Source organism: Saccostrea cucullata, unplaced genomic scaffold (genome assembly GCF_032062105.1).
Source record: "Saccostrea cucullata isolate Sc308-1 unplaced genomic scaffold, CSIRO_AGI_Scuc_v1 ctg256, whole genome shotgun sequence".
NCBI lineage: Eukaryota > Metazoa > Mollusca > Bivalvia > Ostreida > Ostreidae > Saccostrea > Saccostrea cuccullata.
In genome coordinates this window covers 228,792-240,965 of record NW_026924265.1, presented here as the reverse complement: position 1 = coordinate 240,965, position 12,174 = coordinate 228,792, and the positions used below count along the sequence as shown (strand labels likewise).

The 12,174-nt window shown below is 34.1% G+C and overlaps 1 protein-coding gene across 1 annotated transcript; it reads left to right on the top strand.

The window, feature by feature from the left end:
- Positions 1-433: 433 nt before the first annotated feature.
- Positions 434-10,498, top strand: LOC134266064 (ABC transporter F family member 4-like; the record flags this gene model as incomplete). The annotated part of the gene is made up of 8 exons (XM_062748296.1): positions 434-557; positions 704-945; positions 1,502-1,638; positions 1,774-2,005; positions 3,567-3,852; positions 5,544-5,648; positions 6,871-6,938; positions 8,391-10,498. Coding segments are annotated over 8 exons (1,424 nt in total), but the record flags the coding sequence as incomplete, so codon positions are not given.
- Positions 10,499-12,174: the final 1,676 nt, after the last annotated feature.

Here is a 12,174-nt window from a genome sequence, read left to right as displayed (position 1 = left end):
ATTAGGGAGACAAAATTTTCACAAGTTGTTGTTATTCCTCTATATAATCGTAAGGAATACTTAAATACGGGAGAATAAAATTTTCACGAGCTCATTGTCTCGCGTAATTACGTGAAAATAAAGTTCCAGCAAATAAAAAGTGATTTACAGTATCTTGAAATTTTGTGTTATTGACTGTGTATGTGTGTGTGTGTGTGGGGGGGGGGTTAAAGTATGTGTGATGCATGTTTCTCTTCTCTCTTGTCTAACTTGCAAAAAGGAAGAAAAGAAGTGATACAGTTTATCTTGTGTCACTAATTAGGACTGCATTGTGACCAGTATAGTACGTGTATAGGGTGAAAATTCATAGGTATCTACGTGCAAGTTCTTATTTTATGTTCCTTTGCTAAATGGCTAAGTTTACTCACTCTAAAATATTTTTTTATGTTTTCAGCACCAGTAAAGAAGAAGAAGGCAGAATCAGAAGATGAATGGATGGAAGAAGAATCGGAAGAAGAGGTCAAACCTAAGGGCAAAGGTCGTGGCGGCAATTCTGCCAAAACTGTAAATGCAAAAAGGTAAGACAAAATATAAATGTAAAGAAAGAAAACACTAGAAAGTAAATAAAATGCAGATGAGTGCATCATTTCCTAATGAGGTATTAACACATTTAAAATTTACATTCATACTGTGCCATAAAAAGTCCTTTTGATTTTAAATTAAGGGCTGGAAAGAAATCAAAATATGCTGAATCCAGTGAGGAAGAGGAGGAAGAAGAAAGTGAGGAATCTGAGGAAGAAGTCAAACCAAAGAAAGGCAGACAGAGGAGGCAGTCCTCAGAGGATGAACATACCAAACCAAAGAAACGGAAAAAAGGCAGGGGAAGAAAACAGTCTGACGACGAACAGTCCACCAGCTGGAGGGGAAGGCCATCACGGTCCGCAGCATGTAAAAGAGGCAGCTATGGTAAGAGATATAAATAGAGGGCTGCCATCACGGTCCGCAGCATGTAAAGGAGGCAGCTATGGTAAGAGATATAAATAGAGGGCGGCCATCACGGTCCGCAGCATGTAAAGGAGGCAGCTATGGTAAGAGATATAAATAGAGGGCGGCCATCACGGTCCGCAGCATGTAAAGGAGGCAGCTATGGTAAGAGATATAAATAGAAGTGTTTTACACTTCATCTGAATCATCCAGCAAGTTAAAGAGGCAGCTATGGTAAGAGATATAAATAAAAGTGTTTTACACTTCATCTGAATCATCCAGCAAGTTAAAGAGGCAGCTGTGGTAAGAGATATAAATAGAAGTGTTGTACTCTTCATTAGACTCTGACTTTACTTCAAGTTCAATATTTTGGTTTTGTATAATTATGATCAGGAGAAATACTGATGATGTTTTGTCGGTAGTTGATGATTTTGTTGTAATGATGTTTTGTTCTGCTGGTAGTTGATGATTTTGTAAAAGTGATGTCAGATGTTCTGTATGTATACTTGATGATTTTGTATTAATGATGTATTTTCAGTTGATGATTTTGTGGCCCCTGATGACATGTCCGAGGAAGAAGAAGATGAGGACTCAGACAAAGATCAGGACAGTGATTTCCACCTGGACAGTCTGGAGGACTCAGGCAGTGACTGGGAAATGTCACAGAAAACTAAAGTAAGAATGGGCATCAGAGGATGTATCAAAATGAAGTAATACTTGCTTTAATCACATTAAAGAAAAATAATATTCAAAAACATTTCTCCACTAAATTCTCAGGATAGTTTTATTTCCTTTTTTTTTTAAAAATAGAAACAGAAACCAATGAGGCAAGGCACTAGGAAGTCAGCGCGACAAGGAAGAAGAAAACGGTATACGTCAGATTTCTCTGATGAGGATGATGAGGAATATGTTCCACGCCCCACCAAGAGGAGGGCCAGCATGTCGGCCAGTAAAAAATTCAAATCCTACCGACGGGATGAGGACAGTGAAGAGGAATCAGAAGAGGAGAGACCTTCCAAAAAATCTCCCAAAAAAGGTCGAGGTAAGTCAGGAAATAGTCCAAGGGAAATGTGTAAATATAGCAGGATTTTTAGCTCACCTGAGCCGAAGGCTCAAGTGAGCTTTTCTGATCACATTTTGTCCGTCGTCCGTCCGTCCGTCCGTCTGTAAACTTTTCACATTTTCGACTTCTTCTCAAGAACCACTGGGCCAATTTTGACCAAACTTGGTACAAAGCATCCTTGGATGAATGGGAATTTAAATTGTTAAAATGAAGGGACATATCCCCTCGCAAGGGGAGATAATCAAGAAAAGACAAAAATAGGGTAAAATCTTCTTCTCAAGAACCACTGGGCCAGAAAAGCTGAAACTTATGTGGCAGCATCCTGATATAGTGTAGATTCTAAATTGTTCAAATCATGACCCCCTGGGGAAGGGCGGGGCCACAATGGGGAATCAAAGTTTTACATAGAAATATATAGGAAAAATCTTTGAAAATCTTCTTCTCAAGAACCACTGGGCCAGAAATGCTGAAACTTATTTGGAAGCATTCTGGTATAGTGTAGATTCAAAATTGTAAAAATCATGACCCCCGGGGGAAGGGCGGGGCCACAATTGGGAATCAAAATTTTACATAGAAATATGTAGGAAAAATCTTTGAAAATCTTCTTCTCAAGAACCACTGGGCCAGAAAAGCTGAAACTTATGTGGAAGCATCCTGGTATAGTGTAGATTCTAAATTGTTCAAATCGTGACCCCCTGGGGTAGGGCGGGGCCACAATGGGGAATCAAAATTTTACATAGAAATATGTAGGAAAAATCTTTGAAAATCTTCTTCTCAAGAACCACTGGGCCAGAAAAGCTGAAACTTATGTGGAAGCATCCTGGTATAGTGTAGATTCTAAATTGTTCAAATCGTACCCCCGGGGGAAGGGTGGGGCCACAATGGGGAATCAAAGTTTTATATAGAAATATATAGGAAAAATCTTTGAAAATCTTCTTCTCAAGAACCACTGGGCCAGAAAAGCTGAAACTTATGTGGAAGCATTCTGGGGTAGTGTAGACGATGTAGATTCTAAATTGTAAAAATCATGACCCCTGGAGGAAGGGCGGGGCCACAATAGGGAATTAAAGTTTTACATAGAAAAATATAGGAAAAATCTTTAAAATCTTGCTCTCAAGAACCAATGGGCCAGGAAAGATGAAACTTATGTTCACATGGAAGGATCATGGGGTAGTGTAGATTTCAAAATGTCTAATTTATGATCAGCGGGGTAGGGTGGGGATGCATTATGTATTACAAGGGGGAAATCTGGTAAAGAACAGAATGGTCAAAGCTTCTCAGGTGAGCGATGTGGCCCATGGGCCTCTTGTTTTTTATGTCAAAACATTTTCCTCTAAAGCCTTCAGTTAGTGAATGGAATGCAAATTAGTTATGAAATAAAAAGTTGTAAAGGAAATATTCCTTTGTATGATTGTGCTAGGTTCTTATTTTTGAGACACTCACCCCATTATTCATTATTCTCTGTATGAAATAAGATGTGGACATTTTAGTGAAAAATGATTGAATGTAACAGTACATTAGATATAAATCAATTAAACAGGAAGACCAGCTAAAGGAAGAAGGCGGAAAGATGAGTCTGAATCAGAAGAGGAGGAAGAATCGGAGGAAGAAGAAATCAAGAAGAGGGGAAGGAAGAAGAAGAAGTCAAGTTCAGAGGAGGAAGAGGACTCAGAAGAGGAGGAGAAACCCAAGAAGAAGAAATCTAAGGACCAGAGTGAGAGTGAGGAGTCAGAGAAAGACACGTCCAGTAAAAAACAGAAAAAAGACACCAAGGAAGGCGGGAAAAAGAAACGCAGACCTTGTCAGTTTGGGAAGAAATGCTACAGGTAACATACATGTACCAAAGGGAAACCTTCATGTATTTATGCCCTGAAATCAAAAAAGTAATACTTTTGTTTCCTCTGTGTATTTTCCTATGTCCTTCTCTGTACTCTTAATCTTGATTAAATTATTTTAGTAGAGAACTTGAAAACTCCATATTCTAGTAGCTATTACTTTTATGACTACTTGCAATGTGACATGCACTGTAGCTTGAAACCAATTTTGTTGAATAAGGTCAGAGTACTGTAAACCAACTTTTATTCGCGACGACTTTATTTCGCGATTTTATGAGGGTAAACTAGTTCACAACGATTAATTTTCGCGATTAAGCCTTTTTTGATCTGTTGCTAATAGACACAGAGACGTAAAGGATCGGTTCGCGATGAGAAATATTCACGATGACGAGGCTCTCACAAATCTCGTGCAAATTTCTTGCACGTGAATAAAAGTTGGTTTACAGTACTTGAGCTATAAATATACAGTGGCGCCTCATTTATCCGGACGCTTTGGTTCCCAGGCAAATTGTCCGGATAAGTGAAGTGTCCGGATATCTGAATTCTATTGATTTCTCTTCCAGGTATACTGTATTTGTATTGTAACTCTTATATATAAAGAAAGATAAATAATATCATTTAGAAATAATAATTTTTTTAAACACTATATCTTTAGTATACATCAGCACTACTTTTACACTTTTTTTCAAGTATAATAAATATTTTTATCACACAGTAATCATCCCAAGCGAAATAATTGATTGTCTAAAATTATTCAAATTTGATTGAATGTTTTAGTTTTTTTTTTCCCCATGATAACTGCCACTAATCTACAGATGAAAATTACAATACCGATTTGTGTGTGCACATGTGTAGACTACGAGATTATGAAACTATGTCGTCCCGTCTATAAATAGAAAAATATTTAGAACCAGCTCTGTACTAAAATTATAAATATTTCGCAGATAACAAATAACTGAATAGAAAATTATTTTCTGTTACCAAATTAACACAGTTAATTGTTTATTTTCATTTGTGTATCGATCTCTCGTATATATTATGACCATATCCACTTAGCATGCTTAATCATCGTAAGTCATTCATAACAGGTCACAGGTGATCGTCTTGTAAAAACAATCAATCCGGCCAATGTTTTGATAACAATTATCACTCAGTTCAGGCGTGAATGTTGACAAGAATGGAAGTACAAATTAAAATTTACCGTCCGGATAAATGAACCAATTTATAACGTAAAAATACATTTTGTAGTAAAAAAGAGCCGTTTTTGATACGGAACGCGGACACAGGATAAATGAGTCAAAATTACGTTGAAAAAATCCGTTCCCGAGAAAAATCGTCCGGAAGGTGAAGCGTCCGGATATCTGGCGTCCGGATATGTGAAGGTCCACTGTATTGGTTTGTGGGGATTTGATATTGTTCAGTAGTAATTTGTGTGAAAAATTGCATTATGGACCTAAATTTGTGGGTCTTTTTGTACCTCGAAAACCATGAAAATTAAACACCACAAAAATTTGTTATTTCACAGTGTACAGTGTTCCCAACTTGTTTCCCTTCATTAAACAGTGTTTCCCTCATTTACAAAGCGTTTCCCTAAATTTACACTGTTTTCCCCTCCATTTACACAGTGCTTCCCTTCTCATGTAGCATTTTTTATCAGCATAGTAAACTGGGTTTCATTTCAGGAAAAATCCTATACATTTCAAGGACTACTGCCATCCTGGTGATGAGAGTTTTGAAGCAAGTGACGAGGATAAACCGGAATGTCAGTATGGCACGGACTGTTACAGGTGAGAGGTTCACTTCCTGATTCCCTGAGTATAATCCACCATGTGTCTCTCTGTTCTTTGGTTTGATGGTATGTGAAGCTGTGGTAAATGCTTAAGGACACTTCTTGGGCTTACATTTGTAATCTGCACTTTACATGTAGTAGTGCATCAAAATTTTGTTTGCAACAAATATACTCTCAGTATTCTAATGTTACACTGCAAGGTCACTCAGGTGATCCATAGGTAATATTTGGGATTTTTGGGGTGAAAATTATATCAATTCACAGAAAAGTGAAACAGAGCTAATAGTTTTGTAGGATTATTGTGTTGATTAACTTATGTACATTAACACCATTGGTGGTGGTCATGCTTTTCACTTGACACAAAATTGTAATGTAGTGAAAAACAAACGAGTGTGTAGGATTTTTTAAAGTTGGGTATTGCTTGAAAATTTGTGCCGTATGTTCTCTCAGAATTCACTGAAAAGATTTTTTTTTGCATTTTTGAAATCGAGTATACTACAAAACGAAAAGGAGATGGACATTTTAATGTTCATCTCATTAGCCATAATATTACAATTAACAGATCTTGTTAAAAGAGAAAAAACTTCTCTACATCAGTATACCGTATAAGCAGAATTTTCAGCAAGGATTTAATTTTGGCATTACATGTATTAGCGAAGAGGCTAAGATCGCTAAAATTGAATATCGCTAAAAATTAATTGTGCCTTATTTGTAATAGCTTCTTTAGTAAGCTTTTTAATATCGCTAAAATTACATCTCGCTAAAAATAAAATAACAATTTTTAAGGACAAATCATTTTTTATTTCCCTTGAAATGGTGTTTGAAATAGTCTCAGAAGAAAAAAAAAATAAACCCCCCCTCCCAAATTTTTTTTTTTTTAATCAGTTTGAGAAAGTAAGTCTTTGAAAGAATATTTATATATATATTTTTTAATTTTACAGATTGTTTTTAAATACATGATTTTTTTTTTTAGGAAATTGCTTCATATGGAAGTAATATCCTTGAATCATTTTGATGTTTTTATTCTTGTAGTCAATGTCATCACTTTGATGCCAACCTTTTCTTGAAAATGACAATAACATTTTGAAATTTGACAGGAATTAAGACCAAGACCAAATTAGTTTATCTTTTCATTTTTAGACTAACGATTAAAAATAGTAAAAATTGATCCCCAATGCAAGAAAATGAGTTTTGTTTTATGGAATTTTTAACTTGTTTAGGACAAATCCTGAACACTTGAGAGAGTTTAAACATACGATGAATCTATCCCTGCCATCAGCAAAGAAAGGTCAGTGTGTCACATAAGCTTCTGTATACTAGAGTAGCTGATTTACAGCACCTATTGACTCTCAGTACATCACTGTTCCTACTAGATACACCTGTAATACTTTGCAGTGCCTAATACACTTCTACAGAGTCCTTACTATTGCAGTGTTAAATAATTTTAAACTAGTATAGAGCAACTTATTCACAGTACCAAAAACACTAGTGCAATTTCTTTTTCACAAAGTTATAAATGCAATCTTTTTCTTTCTACAAGATCAACAGGGCCACAGTTATTTTGCTATCAGTGTATGGAACAATTATAGTATAGATTAAAGATTTTTCAAATCATGACAATGTTATTGTAATAACTTTTGATAAATCGGGCACCTTTTCCAAAGATTCATATTCACTATACAGAAAATAAAAAGGAAGAAACTTTTAAGTTTTAGGATCTCTTGAACAAAGGACATGATTAATATGTTTGATGTAAACACTCTCATGTGATGCAGTAACAGTTATCAGTTATTGCTAAGGTGGTTGTCTGGTAATTCATTCAGCTAGTAAAGTACTGTACATGTACATAAATCAGCGTCTTCAAAACTTAGCGCAGTCACTAGGTGTGGAGTTGTTGGCGTATTCATGAATAAGCGCTACACACTTCTGCACTATATATTGTACATGTATTAAATTTTATTATGATTTCTTGGCGGAATTCATGAATTAGCACATCAATGTCTGCACCAAAGCCGCTAAAATAGAAGTCTGCTTTAAGAACACGTACAGTTTATTGAGGAGGCATTGAGGTCAAGAACAAGTTATTAAAGGAAGGAAAAGGTCAAGGTGATTGAAACACTTTATGTGACACCATTGCTTAATTGCTTCTTTGTTCATTAATGATGTCATTTTATCAGATGAAGGACGATTTGTGCAAGATACCAATAGATTTTGTAACTGTAAAACACTTATGAGGCAAAAGTAATTTTTGCCTTGAAAACCTAAAAAATGCATCACTATATCATGTATATGAATGGAAAAGTCACATACATTTGGGTCACTCAAAAATTAAGATAACTGATGTCTGTCCATTCAATTTTGTGATGTACCTGAATAAATCCAAACGCTTTATGCTACAGGTTGATGTGAATAGATAGCAAAAGATCAAGGTCTATTGTCATGATAATAAACGGTTGATTTTTATAGGTATTATTCTTGTTTAACTAAAGGTATTGAGTTAAAGAAAAAGAACTTTTCTTTTTGTTGCTCGTAGAGGAACTTCATTATTAACAGGTTGAGGATAGTTCATGGTAAATTTATTTCAGGATCAAGATCAAAACTATAAAATATTTAATTTATTTTTTAAAAAAGGGAGAGAAATTCTGTTTTTCTCAATTCAGATTTGCCTTACATATATGCAAAGGAAAGTAGAAATTTGATATAACAAATTGTTATCTAATGTATAATGTTGCTATTTCAGCTAAGAGAAGTGTGTTATCCAAGGACCAGGACGATGATGATGGACAGCCAAACACTTACGATTACAATGACAGTTTTATTGATGATGACAATGGTTCCGAGTCATCAGGATCATATGAGGATCCTGGGAACAGTGATTCAGACTATGATCCCGAGGACTCCCAAACTGTGAAAAACCTCCAGAAAGAGGCCAGAAAATTCATCAAAAATAAGAAAATGCAGCGCAAATAAACTGTGAAGTGTCATTGTCTATGGATGGATCATCACATTACTTATCATTCTTTTATTTTTAAATCTCAGCTGAGGAAAAAGGCACTAAAGAGCTATTCTGAGAAAAAGATCCAGTCTGTTTTCTGTATATTTTTAACATGTTAAACTTTTCTCTAAGTGAACTAGTGAAAATTGTCACAAAGCATCCTTGAGTGAAATTGATTTAAATTCATTCAGATGAACAGCCACTCTCTTATTTTGGAAGAAATAATGGAATATTCAAAATTCTCCTTTTCTAGAACTTTTGTAAGAAAAATCATGTAATATCAAAAGCAGTACAACAATAAGTTGTAGATATTAAGCTTCCCAGCGTAATGTAGTTTTGTTGACATTCAGAAGAACCTGATTGTGACATTAGGGCTCAATATTCTGTAAATGGAGCTGAAATCATGGACCTTAATTTGATGACCACAAATGGCTTCCTCTTGATAAGATAATTGAGACTCATGTGAGCTTTGTGGCCCAGGAGTCTCATATTAATTTTATGTCTTATGTGAAGATAAACTTTTAAAAATAACTGACCATTATAATGATACTGTAACCATTTCAGCTGACAATTACATGTAAAATAAAATAATACCTAATGATTTATAAAACGAGGGTCTAAAGGGTTCTTTACTCTCGTGTAAAATTTCCCAAATTTTGATCTCACAATGCCATTTTTCTGACAGTGTGTATTTAGCTCATTTCAATTTTTTAAGACTGTTTAAGCCCCATTTGACTTTGAAGTCTTTTGTCCATATGATAATGTTTTTGGTACCACCATCATCTACTTGATTATATGTGTTCATCTGATCATTTTAGGAATTCTGAGTGTAACAGCAAGTTTATATCATTGTAGAACAGATATATGTACAAAGTACGTATTTACACAATTTAACGTAGTTTTAAAGTGATTTGTCAGCTTGATTTGGTGAAAAATTTGTTTCAGACAAAAAAAATGTTTGTGTATATTCTCCATACAAAATCTTGAAAATCAAGAAAAATTTTAATTTTTCTTATGTCCTGTAATTTTTATGGTTGTTTTTCCATTGTTTCACAAAAGGCTTTTAGAAGTATAGTCTTTGTAGCAGTTGTTTTATATTAAGTATTGAAGTTGGATTGAATGATTATGTTTGAGTTTATAATTGTCAAGGGTATAAAAGTTTTTAAATATAATGGACCTCTTTTCAAATTTTGTTTAAAAACAGAAAATTGTTGGTTTTGGGCTATCTTTAAAAAATTGTTTGATTGCCCTCTCCCTACCCACTGGCTAAAATTGGCGGGACTCAAATTTTTTTTTAACCTCCAGGAAGCTATAATTGTTTTTTATATGTACTCTGGAAAATATAATCTAAAAATTTAACATTGAAACTAAAATTTCTGAGAACAAAAAATTCTGACCTATCTACCGACCCAATATTTTTAGACCACGTCGAGAGAGAGCAAACAAACATTTTTTCTAAAGTTGGCCTACTTAGCGTTTTTTTTTTTTTATTCTACGCAGAATAATATTGAAAAATCCTATTCTGACAGTGTACTATTTTTTTTTTAAGTATAAAATGTAAAGCTTAGGATTTCTCTGTATTTTTTACCTATACACTTGATTGATAATTTCATGTTTTTAAGTCAAGTTATGAAAGCTTTTGTCTTTTTTATTTAGTTTTGGTGTATACTCCAAGCGTTCCATTAACATTTATGTCAGTCATTTTCATATCCAGCATTGCATGTATGCATAGTATAACTTTGTTAAACTAATGAAGGCTGTGTTAAATATCCATATTGAAGATAATGGAATTCTTGATTAAAGATTGTATCCGATACAATAAAGCGCATTGAAGTGGTAAAATTACAATTTGAGTGGGACTTTATGAGCTTTCTTTAAAACGTTGATTGTCTTAATGACAAGAATTGAAAAACCATGATCAAATGGATCATTGGAATACTTGTAGAACAGGTATTCCATAAATGAATTGAATTGACAGTCTTCATAAACAAGGAATAAACTTATGTTTAATACATGTTTTGGTAAACCTAATTAAACCTGGTAAACTCATAATTATGTACATATTCATTGCAATACACATTTTACAGCACAGAGTCTCTTCCTCTCTTTCCTAATTTTATAAAATATCCATTTCATCTCAACTCATATTTACTAGTCTCAGAGAAGGGATGTCATAAAGTATCACAACGAACATTTATTTATCATTTCTAAAAAAAAAAATTGGAAATGTCATTTTCTAGAAGAAACAGCCAAAATTCTAACTCAAACAAAAAAATTTTACTACTTCATTGCACTTCATTGTAGATCAGTAATAACCAAGTATACAACAAAAGACCCATGAATGTAGAAATGCTTGTGAAATAAATTAAGTATCTCTGTTAAGGCCAAGGTGTGAAGATTCTATGACCCATCAACTAACACTGTTTGCACCTTCTAAAGTTGATAGCAACCAAAGTCTTTAAAATATAAGAATATAAATAAAATTCTGGAAGTAGGTCACTGTGACCTATTTTTTGACTGACGCACATTCAGGTCTCACAAGGGGCATTAACTACTGTTGTTGATGATTTTTGGCCTTACCGTATTTCGGGGAATACAATACGCACTTTTTTCCTAAAATAAATTACTGTGAGAAAGGGATGCGTATTTTACATCACAATGGGATTTTGACAAGTTTTTCTTTCAGGTGAAACACGGCTATCATACGTACATACCGTAGTATTACCTAGAGACATATGCAATTTCTTTTGTTTATTGCCATATTTTAAACTTCGGAAAGTTATTGTTGGAAGGTATGCTTCTTAAAAATGTCACTTTCACAATCTTTTGATACCAAAATAACATGAAAAAGTAAGTTAAAAGAAATTTGAGCTGCATGTTGATTGTCTCCGAGGAGGCCGCCATTACTGATGTTATTTTTAGACGTTAGCTCATGCTTATGTCACGTGTTTCCGTAATGATAGTGCACATGCATCTTATCTGCCAGACAAAGTAATAAATCATTTTTTAATGAAATACAATAAAATAAATATTAATTTTAGGTTTAAAATAACTCATTGATAATCTGCAACAATATTTAACACCCCTCCATACGTCCCAATGAAAGGAAGCCAATGTTGTGACACACGTGCGCTTGTCAAATGATAATTACCTATCAACACCCCTCGGGGCAATTAATTGTCTACCGACTCCAAAGCAATGTTTTTACAGTTACAGCACTGATTATTTACTGTCATGTTAATTGCTTTGATTATTTTCTTTGTTAAAAAGGGGGGGTCGGTTTATAACCTTTCGTATGTGTGAGCATGTGTTGATTACGGCACTTTAAACAATTAAACACTTGTTAAATGTAATTTTACCTTATCTTATACGTATCGGCCTCTTGTTTAAATAATTGAGAGTTGACAAATGAAATATAAATTATGCTAAAACTTTTAATAAAAGTGGTATCATTTAGAAAATAAGATATCCGCGAAGATTTAGAAGAGGAAAATCGTAGTCTTCTTAAAGAAATAAATACTTTGATGTT